The sequence below is a fragment of the Macrobrachium nipponense genome, chromosome 3 (genome assembly GCF_015104395.2).
Source record: "Macrobrachium nipponense isolate FS-2020 chromosome 3, ASM1510439v2, whole genome shotgun sequence".
NCBI lineage: Eukaryota > Metazoa > Arthropoda > Malacostraca > Decapoda > Palaemonidae > Macrobrachium > Macrobrachium nipponense.
Window position 1 is genome coordinate 134,605,008 of NC_087202.1, and position 15,427 is coordinate 134,620,434.

Here is a 15,427-nt window from a genome sequence, read left to right on the forward strand (position 1 = left end):
AATCAAACTCCCTGTTATGCGATAAGAGTATCTACATAATAAACATGCAATTTTATCATTAGGGGTGAATATTGGCCAATATTATCCCTAACTTTATACCAATTCTCGTCACTGCTGGGAAGCAATCCTCCATACCTTCGAAAGTTTATGACTCTCAATTTATTTCCAGAGGAGTAAATTACAATGCATGCATCACACACCAACAGACACATAATATAAGGAGATTACAAGACAATAGTTCTTCTTTTGAAGAGAGATGAAACAGGAAGTAACAAAAATAGAAAAGTGTGTTTTTTAAGTGAAAAAAAAAAATCTCAAAGAAGTAGAGAAAAAACTGATTTCATCAGATCATTATTGTCACTTATCATACACATACACAAAACAATCAAGCTTAATACACTGGTTTACCTCTTCTTTCATAGTAAGGCATTCTTCTGTATCCACTTAATAAAAAAAATGCTCACCAGTTGTTACATCTTCTCATGTGCATCTTCTCTGAATGTTCGGCTGATAAATACCAAGAAGTTCACCATAAAACTGTGAATGACCACTAAACGAGTCGACTTGGCCAAGAGAACAACAATATTTTTATGTGCTTATGAAACCAAGAAAGTGATTCTGAAATCATGTGCCACATTTACACATTTGAGTGAAAATGTAATCCATATAAATTATGTCTGCTTTCCTTGATTGTAGAGATGTCTTTCTTTGGAGTTCACCCCCATTTTAACTTTACTCATTAGTTTTGTGCTTACTAGGCTTGCCCTAAACCAGTGAAGGAGGTTGCCTCTCCCACAGGCCTCTGAGTGACTGCATGTACTCTTTATCCATTTCATATTTTGTGCCTGTATGTATGTATGTATGTATGTATGTACATACACAAAAATATTGCATGGGTACATACATACACACTCATGTGTCCATGGACTTTTGACTATGATGCTTTACATTTCATGTACGTACATACATACATGTGTGGATGTGGGTACAATATATATATATTAGATATATATATATATATATATATATATGTATGTGTATATATATATATATATGTGTGTATATATATATATATATATATATATATATATATATATATATATTATATATAAATAAATAAATAAAAGTTTTTGCCACGAAGGAAAAAACCTTTATTTATACACATAGCATCACGTTTTATATACTTCGTGATCAAGTATTCATCATATATATATATATATATATATATATATCTATATATATATATATATATCTATATATATATAAAACATCACAGTCAAATCCTTTTGAAAAACACTGGGGTCATAATGTTCAATCTAATGTGTTTCAAAAACCAGCACAAATGACAAAATCACAAGGACACTCAAGCATTTCACAGAAACAAAACTTGGTATTTTGAACCTGAAGTTGGTCATTTTCGTGGATAATGATTTTGATTGCGTTTGTTCTTTGAGAATCTGTGTCATTTTTAATACTTAAAAATGTACCTTTATAACTTGCATTATTTGAGTATCTTACTGCATGTAATCTCCGGTCAATACTTACAATCAGAGCGCTTTCTCCATCTACCTGATGGAGAAGAAGAAAATGGTGGAGTGTACAAAACTCTGCGGTCGTGCACATGAAAATTTCACATACAACAAATTCAGGGTCGCCTACCTTCAATGTGCTTATAATAATTGAACATGTATGAAAAATGGAACGCGAGTGCAACTCATCGCCAGGCTAACATTAGACAAATACAAGTAAATGGAAATGGTGCGACACAATACTCACTCAGGCAAGAAATTCATGGTGAAAGTTCATACACCGTCCAATCCGCCAGAACAAGAGACACTTTCCCCCTTTTATTCCTGCTTTTGCCCCGGTGTCTGTCTGCTTGCGAGAGCAGGTCAGCGACAGTAGCGAAGGAGCAACCGAGTCATGAGAGAGAAAAGCCGACGAAGATGAGGGAAGGAGAGGGAGAGGCAACGCGAGAGAGAAAGACAAAAGGAGTGGCACGTGGTTTGTGTTGGGGCTCGCCGGCCGAGGGTCACTTCTCACAAGCACACAGAGGGACCCTCAGCCCCCTCAGCTCCCTCTCTCAAGGGGGCGGGGGGTGGGAGCACGTTAACACTGTCTAGGGAGCGCACTTGCCGATAAACGTCTTCGGAGAAGCGAGATGATGTAGAATGAGAGATGGAAGAGTAACGCGAACACCTGCTCACTAACCAACCAGTTGCTCTCGAGACAACACTTGCCGAGTGTCGGTTCTCCTTTCTCGGCTGCTATATTTTATGCAAATGTTCTTTTCCAATGTCCGTTCACAGCTGCGGTTACCAATTCCAAATCACTGACATGCTTAAGAATTCATTTTCAATTCAGTTCTGCAGAATAAAATAAATGAAGTATGATGACGGGACAGGTTGTCACTATATTCTCACCACAATTAAAAAATAAACAGCCGCATATATATATGTGTGTGTGTCACTGGGCATTTTAAGAAAATTTATAAGACAAAAATTTCTACCTGAAAAATCTAAGTTTGCAAAATATCCTAAGAACTATGAATTAAGTCACTCACACACACACACACGTAAACAAATTTCCATCCAGTCCCAATAAAAATGGACTCCAAAAATAACAATCTTGGAAAGTACCTAACTTTGATAAGGGCCATTGGAAAAAGATACCCGATATGGAAATGCCATGTTTAGACCTTTCAACAAAGTCGATGATTTCACCAATAACCAAAAGATTGTCAAGTCGTAAAGTGAGTTCTTTGCATTGAAAAAAAAATACACACACCACGCGAATCGTGCAAGCGTAAAATATCAAATATGTAAAATAAAAATGGCTTATCTGAATAGTATTCTTTATGATTTATTCAACTCTATAAAAATTTAGTGTTAATATCAGATTTATTTCCAAACCCATTCAAACATCAGACTAAGACGCTCACCATCTCTTAATATAATAATAATAATAATAATAATAATAATAATAATAATAATAATAATAATAATCTTAAGGTAGGGTTTTTTAAATAAATGACAATAAGGCAATCTATATATCATAAAACGGTATTCAAAGCAAACGTGTTTCTGTTGTCTAGTCTGAAACGCGTTGTGTATCAGCAATAAAATATTATTATAAACCCAGTTACAAGACATTACAGACTTCAAATTCCGATGCAAATGAAATGAGAAAAAAACAACAGAATAAAAAAGATCACTGATGGAGTTTCATCTGAAGTAATGTCAAAAAACTTAGGGCAACACAAGGTGCCCTGTGCATCATATGGTCCTCAAATCTTGACAGATATAATGATAACTATTTTCATAGGATACAACTGATGCATCTTTCTATTATTAATACATTGTAAGCTGTCAATACGACTTACAAAGCATAATGAATAATCTTAAAAAGTTTTCACAATATAGCCAAACCGTGCGAAGTCCCACATTTTTGGAAAATTATATCTATCATATTCCACATTTTTGGAAAATTATATCTATCATATTCCAGTTCCCATCAATATATTCCTGGACGATAAAAATGAACAATAAATCGCCAAATGAATACCTAGTCACCAGGGAGGGAGATCACTAAAGCCAATCGCTGGATCTAGATGCAACATTTCTGGGAAGACGTACGGGATAAATAACTGAAACTCGTTCATATTCAATCATAGATAACATTTCGTTTTAAAACGGGAGAAGGAGGGTATTTAGATTCTATTAAGGATTCACTCACGAACACGGGAAGGCTTAAATCGTCTCTCAGAGAAAACCGGCATGTTCTTCTTTTGTTCTTGCACCCAAACAATTCCAAACCAGCCGGACACTTCCTTAGAAGCCTTTTTGAACACTTCGATTGACTGAAGTTTCAACGATTCTTCTCGTGAACAAAAGAGCAACAGGTAGAACAACTTTGTTCAGATCTCTTCGTAGAGACTAGCGGCACTGACCCAAGTGATTCTCAACGGCGAAAACACCACCGCCACATCATAGGCAGGGAGCGACTCGGGGACACAGCGGCAGAGGAAGCACTTCCAAACGTGGCTCAGCGCGTTTGACATCGCACAAAGGTAAACAAAGCCATGTTTCACCGTTTCTTTCGTGCACGACAGAACAAAGGCACGGTAATAACGCGCGTTTCGGCAGGGTCTGTCCTTTGGGCGAAAAGCTATTCCTCGGTGAACATCATGTTGATCGGACGTCAGTGCACAACTGCAAATCGCTGGTAAAGAAGGACCACCTTCCCAGTTGGGGCCCTCACGTCCTTTTGGAGTGTAGTTTCCAGGCAAGAATCCAGGAACCCCTTCCTTCCTTCCTTCCTCACATACAAACACACATACGACAGGAACACTGCCCCTCGGTAAAACTCATCGCTCTAAATCCACAGCCAATCAAGGTAACGTTTTCGGTCAACTCATATCATCGACGTCAATAAGTTTCCTCCACCAGCCAGTAATTCGACCGCAACATTGCCACCAACAACGCTACTGCAACAGTCCGTTTGTGAACGAGCGTTATTTGCCACGATAAGAGAGGTGGACGAGGGTGTGTTGGAGTGACGGCGATGGAGCAGTGTGAGGAGGAGGAGGAGGGGAGGAGGAGGAGGAGGAGGAGGAGGAGGAGGAGGAGCGGGCTGGGTGTGGGCTTACAAGCATTGATCGCTCGCCAGACCCAACCCCGGTCTTGCCTGCTCACTCTTCCTCTCCTCTCTCTCCAGTCTGTCCGGCCACCCGCCTGGCAGCTCGCTCGCCCGCCAGAGGGGAATCACACTTACCAGGGAACTCACTGTGGAGGGACGCCAAAGCGTTCGATCATTGAGCAGCAGCGCACAAGGTATTCTAGCAATGACTTCCCTTCCCCGTCTTCTGCCATCGAGACCAACAGCCCATAAGTAAACGAAGTTGAAATGGAAATTCCGGATCCTCTCCCTCTGGAACGACTCCCAAGCGCTGATGCAACAACAACAACAACAACAACAATGACCCCTCTGATAACAATGCAGGTGAATGGATGAAACACAACCACCTATTATCCATCTTCCTCCTTTACAGAACAGACGAGAAAGCCACGACTATTCTTCAAGTCGACAGGAGGAGATGAACTCAGGAAAAGGACGATTAAAACCAACCCTCGTTTTGATCTATGCAAGGCCTCTTGCAAATCGTTGCACTGAACGCTTCGAACGGAACTCGGGCAACAACACGCAAGGCGACAGCGCTCGCTGAACGGAACTGAGCCCAACAACAAACAGAACACTGAATAACAATAACAGACTGACATGCGCTTTTTCCATATCCCATCTTCCTCTTCTTGTCAACGAAGCCCACACGATGACAGCGAACAATGAATAAAATCAACAATTTAAGAAATCATAAGTTTACCAAAATATATTTAGCAGAAACGACATACCAATCGTCGAAAATCTTTAATACAAGGCAATACAGATCAACGCCAAATTTCGCCCATAAACATTCTTAAAATTGTTCAAGGAAACGGTTACACTATTTAGAACAATTTCATAGCCCAGCCGACTGAGAGAGAGAGAGAGAGAGAGAGGAGGGAGAGAGTTGCACATGTGGGGGACCTCTCTAAAGTAGAGGAAATAATACCGCAAAAAACACGCAAAGAATAAACAAAAAATAAGTAAAATCTGGATGACGGACACCTAGGTCCGTCACACTCTGGAGATAAACCCGTAATTTTGCAGAGCATTTCGGAAGGTACTTCCCGCGGGTGTGGCCTCTGGCTGTAAACCGGGACATTGCTGATGTTCTCGCTTTCATGTTGTCCTTGCCTTCAAGTTGGTCTTATTTTCATGATGTTCTTGTTTTCATGTTGGTCTTGACTCCACGTTGTTCCTATTTTCGTGTTATTCTTGTTTTCATCATGTTTGAGTTCTCATATTGTTCTTTTTTCATATTGTCCTTTTTATGCTCTTGTTTTCATACCTCGTGGCTCTCCGAAGCCTTAACATTGAGTCTATGGTATGATTCATGACCTTAATATCAGTTTAGTTAGTCTCAGAAAGCAACACCTGTGGTACTTTTGTTAATCTTCAAAAGCCCACGACGTCTAAAAAAGGGCAAGTGTTGCCCAATATAGATAACCCCACACAGTACACCTAACACCTTTGGAATTTCTCAAGATTCTGGGAAACAGACCACAAACATGTTTAATGTGGATTTCAAGTTCAGTTACTTTAGCGCTTTTCTGAATACTTCCCATTGCAACTCAAGAGACGTTATGATTTCATGAATATTATATAGGGTAAGGTACAGAAGTTCTGTATAGCTTTTTGCAAAAGTATTCTTAATTTTGGCCAAAATATCAACTCCAGGAAAGCAGAAAACCTTATCCCAGGGCGAAGTTCTATGTTACAGTAATTCATTACCTTCTCTTTCACAAATTGACTGATACTACGTATTCAAAAAACAAGATTTGCAAATGTTAGTATAACCAACAATTGAGACCCCGTTATCTTTTATAAATAACCTTTTATAAATAGCCTAAGCCTTCTTAACGTTCTGACAATGAAGTTAGATATTTGACGCGTTAGTATAAAATTTAGCTCTTTAACAATATTGCATACGGCATTTTTCTATTTATATTAATCGAAGGAGGGTCTGTCAATATCGAATTCGCTGCTTCTCCGGAACAATTTGCACGCAAAGAAAATTATACATGAAAAATGCAAATTCATCCACAGACGCGTAAACTGACTGAACTCTACCCTTGTACCAACCTTCATTGATTGGTTCGAATCCCAATTAGGGGCAGGTGCACTTCCATATCATTCCCTCTGGGAGCCAAGTTCACCGCTACAGAGAATTCGATATTCATGGGCTACTCATACCTAAGACCACACACGTGACAAGTGCAATATTCTTGACAAACATTCATACATTTACCTACGTACGTTTACATATGCACACGACAAGACGATGGTCACTTCACTGCCATCATTCATCTTTCAAATGTCGAAACGTGGATGAAGCCCCCTGCAATGGAACTTCCGCAACCTTGGCCTCTATACAAACCCACACATGAGGATCAAGCCACCAACTTACACACACACATTATATTTATATATATATACATATATACATACACACACACACAACACACACACATTATATTTATATATATATACATATGTATACACACACATACATATATATATATATATATATATATATATATAATATATAGATATATATATATATAAATTATGAATAAACTTGGGTTCTCAAGATACCAAAAATGTAAAACAGAAAGCATCAAAATATATATTAATGCAAGCTAATATAAACAAGCAACTCATCAGTTCCAATAGAAGAACTGTAGTTGGGGTATTCTTCTGTCAAACTGAGGAAAACAGAATAATGCAAAGGTAGTGTGAACACGACCTTGAAAGTCATCAATCTAGGGGCAGCATACGGAGAGCAATTCTCCAGTAGTTATGTCTATTAACAATTTAGATCATTTACTTTCTTGCAACCCCCTCAATTCTGGATCTACGGCAAGCGTTTGTTTTGAAACCCATATTCAACTTTGTTCATTGAGAGAAGAAAAAATCGACTCAATATCGTTTTCTCTTAAAATAAATGACCTGTTTCTAGCCGATGTTATTCATGTTAACGATGATAATCATATACAAAGATCACATACAGAAAACATGAATTATAAGTCTTGGATAATGCATACATACACACATACATTCATTCTTACGTACATATAGACGTACAATACGTATATGAGGATAAATCTCTTTCTCATTTCTTGAAGGGCGTCACAATTCCTCACGAATCCAGCAGAGGCCAGGCACTTCCTCCACATGAAAGGGTCCAGCATTCAAAAGCCCGATTCCCAGGATGACACACAACAAAGCCGAAGAGGAATAAAGCCCTTAGCCCTTACAAAGGGCTTTCCCCTCTCACGTTATGACGATGCCTATGGCAGCTACCACCTCCTTACCCCAGGACCCACCCCCCACCCCCTTTTTCTCTTCATTACCTCACCTTTAGGACGATCATGTGTCGACGTTTTATTTCATTGTGGGGTTTCCAAATCTGTCACTCAGAGAAGAGAGAGAGAGAGATGAGAAGAGAGAGAGAGAGAGAGAGGAGAGAGAGAGAGAGAGAGAGAGAGAGAGAGAGAGGATCCAATTAAATCTTAAGGGTAACATGGCTTCATCGAGCTGAGATCTGGATACCGGAATAAACTTGGCCAGATATGGTGTTTGGCGAAGATCCTAATATATATATATATATATATATATATATATATATATATAGATATATATATATATATATATATAATATGTATATTATTATCTATATATATATAAAAAAAATCAAAAAATTAAAAAAGTTAAAACGATCCCGTTCCATTTTCAGTTGAGGAGCGTCTCTCTCCGCAGAGTGTAATTCGAAGTGTCATTCTACTTTAATGTAATGCCAGTGTACCTGTCCGGGATTAGTCCAAACAAAACTGAATCGGACCCCCCCCCCCCCCCCCCCCCCCCCCCCCCCCCCCCCCCCCCCCCCACATTCAACACGATCAGTTCCCCTCCATCGTCATAACTCACACCAAGCTACATACTGAAATAAACAATGACGTCACACTTGCGGGATGCCATCACAAAGATCCAAGCCAAAGGCTAACCCTCTCAGTCTACAAACTAATTTGTACACAGCTCACTCCTTATGTCTATTTGCGTTTAATGATTTTTCCTTTTTTTTTTTTGTTTTTTCCCTCCAGAAAATTGGACTGAATCACAGTGGGCTCTCCTCCAAAGAGATCGATCTCGCGTCTTTAGCTGACATGAGGTTGTTGACCACTGGACATAAGAACCGTACAGTAACTAATTCTAAGAGTTAATTATATATATATATATATATATATATATATATATATATATATATATATATATATATATATATATATATATATATATATATATCGAAAGTCTTTTAATTTTAACGCCAGTCATTAATAGGCTGCGTATTCTTTCCAGAGAGAGAGAGAGAGAGAGAGACACCTTTACACACGTATATAAAAAGGTCTTCGCTTGCGTTGACGAGCATTTGCTTGTTGTTGAGAATAACGGCCGCGGCAATAGAGATTATCCCCCGCAGTGGACTAAATGCCAAAGGGAGTCATTCATCGTCTGCAGACGAATCCTGGGTGCACAGAAATGTGGACTTTGCGAGATGCACCGCTTTCAAAATATACAATCTTCTCAGCAGGACAGTCTCGACAACAATTCCTGGAAAACAACACTAAGAAAAAATCGCTATCGCTATATTTTATTCTCTCTCTCTCTCTCTCTCTCTCTCCTCTCTCTCTCTCTCTCTCTCTCTCCAGCATTAAGCAGATTACTAATATATATACATATACTATATATATATATATATATATATATATATATATATATATATATATATATATATATATATTATTAACGATTAATTTAAGTTATACTTTAGGTCACGCCCTCTACCCCCTAAAGATTTAAGCCACAGCATGAAATTCGACCGAGGAAATCGACGTCCCTGGCCAAAATAGGTCATGCGAAAGTTAAATGAGAAAAAAATTGTAATATACATATATACATACACACATACAAACATACAAACACACACGCACACACACACACACACATATATATATATATATATATATATATATCATCCACCAGGAAACTGCTGACTGAGAAACACTTGAATTCTCCGGAAGTAAACCGATGTGAATCCAATTCGTCTGGTGAGAGTTCTCCTTCGAAAGACCCGGAAATGATGACCCGAAGAAATATTTTACTAACTTGGTGGGAAAATTTTTATAAAAAAAATAACTGACCAAATTCATTTTTAGCAAATTTATAAATATGGAAAATAAATGAATACAGAATCTGAATCAATTAAACACCATGAAGAACGATAACAATCACAAGAAAATACGGAATAATCAAAGAAGATAACCCAATAAACAGCAAAACGAAATGAGAAAACACACACATTTCCTAAATCAGTAAATGTGGTTAAACAGAGAAAGATCTCATCCAACCAGAGTACTTCAGAAACTCAAGAGTTTCAAATGAAGATTAAATTTTGTACGATCTATAAAATACACAGAAAATCCTATTATTCGATATTTGTTAGTCAGCATCAAACCACAAAACGACAGACCACAAAAGAGAGAGAGAGAGAGAGAGAGAGAGAGAGAGAGAGAGAGAGAGAGAGAGAGAGAGAGAGAGAGAGAGAGAGCTTCTTTGCATAACCTTTAAAATCTGGAAATCTGGCTCTTCCTTTCACTTGAAAACTTATAACGGCTCTCATTAGTTTGTTCATCCAACCTTTCTTTTGCAATCATGCCCTATATTCTTCAGAGAGAGAGAGAGAGAGAGAGAGAGAGAGAGAGAGAGAGAGAGAGAGAGAGAGAGAGAGAGCAATGATAAATTCTACTTTTAATTTGGAGCTCCGTAAAAGATTAAAAAACGGAAAGACAAAATGAGAAAATGCTATTTATTGCTTGATACATAAATACATACATTACAGTTACACACACACACACACACACACACACACACACACACACACACACACATATATATATATATATATATATATATATATATATATATATATATATATATATGTGTGTGTGTGTGTGTGTGTGTGTGTGTGTGTGTGTATGTGTGTATATATGTATATATGTGTGTATGTGTAATATGTGTATATATGTAGTACTAATATATACTACATAGTATGATATATTATATATCATATATATTATATATTTTATATATATATATATATATATCTATATATATATATATATATATATATATATATATAATATAAAGGATGATTTTCCAACCTAAGGACTATTCCAAAAATCCTCACAGTTTCAGCACGAAAACTAATTTACAATCAAAATCTAACAAATTCTGGTAAGATCGGCAGACATGCACTTTGAAAGTTATGCCGAAACCCAGTAGAACTTTACGAATGATATATATTTTGAAACTCTATTCTAACATACTATGAAAAAAACCTGACTGACTAGAATATACAAGGTTCATCTCATTAAGACCAGAACGTGTTAACATCGGAAACCGATTAGGATAATAGCAATATTCCGTATGACAAAATGTTTCAGAAATCAACATCATATTCATTCGCTTCAAAAAAAATATGACGATGAAACATGAATCCAAGACCATGCGTTCACAAACCAGTTATGGAGATTACCACGCCGAGTCGCACAAAGGTACTCCTCATCTCTATTGAGCAAAAGACAACTTTGACTACAGGAAACAATCACACATTTCACCTACAGGACCAATCTTTTCCGTTCTGACATCAATATCTAAGCCATTTCAACCTTGCACTAGGACTCTTGTTGTCTACAATCAGTCTAGGCTTCTGGCACACACAGGGCAGTTAAGACGACTCGGAAATAATGTGGTTAAGACTTTCTAAAATCTTCAGTGTCACAGGTCATTATGTCAGTCATAGCGAAGATAAGTAGTACAAGACACAGTTCGACCTATGGAAGACTGCAGTACCTTGAGAACTGAGGCGGAAAGTAGATATGATACAAGGCCTTTTTTTATTTACTTTAAGTATAAGAGTTGAGTATGCAAAAATATTTAAAAATATATCATTCAAAAAGAAAGCAAGAATGACGAAATGTGTAGTGAATAAACGAAGAATTTTTAAAACTAGACATATATATATATATATATATATATATATATATATATATATATATATATATATATATATATATATATATATATATATATATATATAGAGAGAGAGAGAGAGAGAGAGAGAGAGAGAGAGAGAGAGAGAGAGAGGAGAGAGAGAAGAGAGAGAGGCGAGGAATCCTGTGGAATATCTCCAACGAGGGAAGGACAGAAGACTCCTTGAGGGAGGAGGGCCTGGGAATCTTTCATATGTGCGGCTAAACCCTTCGCAGACAATATGGTCAATAAAACCATTTATAATGCATTACGTGGCAGGTGGGGGCTGCTCAGCTTAAAGCCGTCCTATCCGAGGTCACGGGAGGTCATACTATGAATATCCCAATGAAACCCGAAATCGCAGCGATAAAATAGCCCACGATAAAAACAATCAATGCGAGATCCAAATTAAAGAATAGAATATCTCTCTCTCTCTCTCTCTCTCTCTCTCTCTCTCTCTCTCCTGTAAAAAAGGCCTTCTTAAATCTTCAGGTTCCTACATGAAAAGAGAAACAACGAAATATTCCAGTATCTATGACTGCAACTGTAGATAGAACGTTATAACAACCGTTGATACAGAAGGAACAAATTCATGCAAAGATTAAATATCACCCTCATTATTATTATGATTATTATTATTATTATTATTATTATTATTATTATTATTATTATTACATCACATGAACCCTTATTCATATGAAACTAGCCCACAGGTGCCACTGTCTTGAAGTTCAAGCTCCCAAAGAATATGGCGTTCATTTGAAAGAGGCAACAGAAGGTAACAGGAAATATTGAAAGAAGAGATCAGTTATTAGAATAGTAATATTTAACTAGCAAATAATGTACAAATAGTCAAATAGAAGAAAATTTGAGAATGAACTGAATTCCCTCAACATCAAGATTTGCTTCCTAAGGATACGAGCAGCAAAAAGATTCGTTTATCTTACATGTGGGTCCTATAAACAGTCAGTTTTACCTGAATACATATCACACTTAAATTCACAGCAGCTCGTCTCTTGTTACAGAATTGGAGAGAGAGAGAGAGAGAGAGAGAGAGAGAGAGAGAGAGAGAGAGAGAGAGAGAGAGAGAGAGACCCTCATAACCGCTCGAGTGGCATTAACAGCAATCAGACGGAGACGGAAACAAGGGAGGATTATAAGGACCATTGCAGCACCAGACTAGGCTGAGGAACGTATGATCAAAGTGCTTTCCCATTCCCAATAGACCGCAAGGGCAAAACCAAGGCCCAAAGGCACCAAAAAAAAAAAAATAAGCAAAAAAGCTCATTTACTGATTTCCTTTCTTCATTTTCACATTCATTTATCGTTCATATTAATCATCAAAGTTCATATTTTTTTCTTGCATAATGCAACACAGATGTCGGTAGATTTTACTATTCTTGACTACAAACTACATTCATCAACTTTATACTGACCTCTAATAATACTACAATCGTATGAAAAATCTAAAAACTGTCTTTTAAGAAAATATTTCAATTATCAACTGCTCTGAATAACGATCAGCCCTTTTTATTAAATAAGGCCATTCAAGAATTATTCATTTGGTGGTGTTTTTGACGTTGCATAGAACCCACTGGTTATTCAGCAACGTGACTTCCGAACCACGTCGAGAGTGAACTTCTATCTCCAGAAATACGCATCTCTCACACCTTAATGGAATGCCCGAGAATTCATTTGAAATTGTTGTGCAGAGTGTTATCAATGACAAGAACACAGAGACACAACAAACAACACACACACACACACACACAGAATGATCAGCACATGGCCGAATCTCGTGAAAACGATCGACTGAGACACTTCCCCTTACTCCACCCGATGCAACTCTTCAGAAAACAGGTCTCTCTCCCAAAGGAATCTAGGACCAGTAAGAGGCTTAAGAAGGGATTTTAGAGCTATCCCTTCCCAAGACCAATCCCTCTCTAGCCCCCTCATTCCCCCCCCCCCAGCCCCCAAACAAAAACTGACAAAGGTAGTTCTTTTACGTCGGTTTATTGGCGCCCCACAACGCTACCATATCCGTGAAAAAAGAAATACGTCACTGTTTATTTATCACTAAAAAATAATTTCAACTTATTGACTTCGGAAAAAAAAAATTCACACGCACGCATACACAAGCGCATTATACAATTATCAAATGCGTAAACCATGGACAATGACTGGCTTTTAAGTTGAATGTGAAGCCCGAGTATGAATATGATATCGAGAGAGTGACCGGTTGGGTGGAAAAGTTGGTTTAAGAAAACGGTCAATCGAAACCTCAAGGCTGTTTAATTAATATTCATATGGATGGAAGGCTGCGAAGAGGAAAAAATCGACAATTAGTGCTTGGGATAAGAATTGTGGACGGTCTACGGAATGCCCAATGTGAAAGTACGAAACAGGGGTGAATGTCCAGAAACACTATACAGAGATGATGAAAGCTTCTAGTGGCGAATCTTAGCAGGAGTGAGGGTTTTTCCGTTTATGAAAACCAGGAGTCTGGTGCAATGTAGAACTGAACAGAAAAGAGAACAGAATATAACATTTAGGCCAAAGGCCAAACGCTGGGACCTAAAAGGTCACTCAACGCTGAAACGGAAATTGATAGTAAAAAGGTTTGAAAGGCGTTACAGAAGGAAAACCTCGCAGTTGCGCTGTGGAACAACTGTAAGTAGAAGGTGGAAAGTAAGACGGAAGAAAAAGAGGATGAATGAGGTACAGAAAAAGTGACTGAAAGGGCAACGTTGCATCTACCTAAGAGCAGAGGGGACCTTGCAAACAACCCTACGTAATGTCTTCTGTGCAACGCGAGGCAGGAGCAATGTATGCTTGTAGAGATGACAGAAGAATTTGACTGATTTATATAAGAACTAGGATTAAATGCGAAGACGCTCCAACTACACATTAAATAGGACTCAAAAATTAACCAAGAGTCCCACGAAAGTTGAGCGACGGATTCAACACATCCGCTGAGGAAAAGCGTGATGACCGAAGGGAGGGAGGAATGGAATGTTGGTGTTGACTGAATAGGAATGGGAATCTTAGAGGCTGTAGAGACTAAATAGCACGAGAGGAGGAGTAAGGAGGCTGGAAATAGCGAGAAGCAGAGATGGAGGGATGTGGCGGAAAGGTACGAATTGGTGAACAGATGAACCAGGTATTGAAAGGTTGTCCCAAATGGAGACTGTAATGGATATGAGGCCTACAAATATATAACTCATGAAAAAGGCATAAGAAGAATTCTTTAGAAATGAAAGGGTTGGTTATATATAAAACGATTTCAGAGTTCCGGATGAGAATTCAGTTTAAGAATTCGAAGCTTTTGCGACGATTTTACAAGTTTTTATCGTTTTTTATGTTTTACACATTGAGGATGAGAGTGAAAGCAACTGCTGGGTGCAACTCAATTACCGGAGAAAAAAAGAAATCCCATCATTATACCAACCACGATTCCCGGTTGTGCAGTGTCACTAAAACCAAAGTTCATTCATTTTGCCTAACATACGCCTTGTATTAAAAGCACTTAAAATGTTTTCCCAACAAGGTCAAGCACTGGGACCTATGGGGTCATTGAGCACTGAAGGGAAAATGAAAGTAAAAATGTTCGAAGGTTGTTACAGGGGACAACCTCCCAGTTCCACTAAGAAACATTTGTCAAGAGGTTGGAAAGCAATAT

At 38.0% G+C, this 15,427-nt stretch overlaps 1 protein-coding gene across 7 annotated transcripts in view; it reads right to left on the reverse strand.

Annotated features, from left to right (window-relative positions):
* LOC135222074 (SH2/SH3 adapter protein dreadlocks-like) overlaps nucleotides 1–15,427 on the reverse strand; it is a 146,963-nt gene that overhangs the window by 15,232 nt on the left and 116,304 nt on the right. For 3 of the 7 annotated variants that reach the window (XM_064260241.1, XM_064260240.1, XM_064260242.1), the window contains exon 2: nucleotides 1,777–2,366. The exons of the other annotated variants lie outside the window; for them this stretch is intronic. In XM_064260241.1, the coding sequence (XP_064116311.1) occupies nucleotides 1,777–1,793 (17 nt within the window). In that variant the 5' untranslated portion in view covers nucleotides 1,794–2,366. The remainder of the gene's footprint in view (nucleotides 1–1,776; nucleotides 2,367–15,427) is intronic. 7 annotated transcript variants of the gene reach the window in all.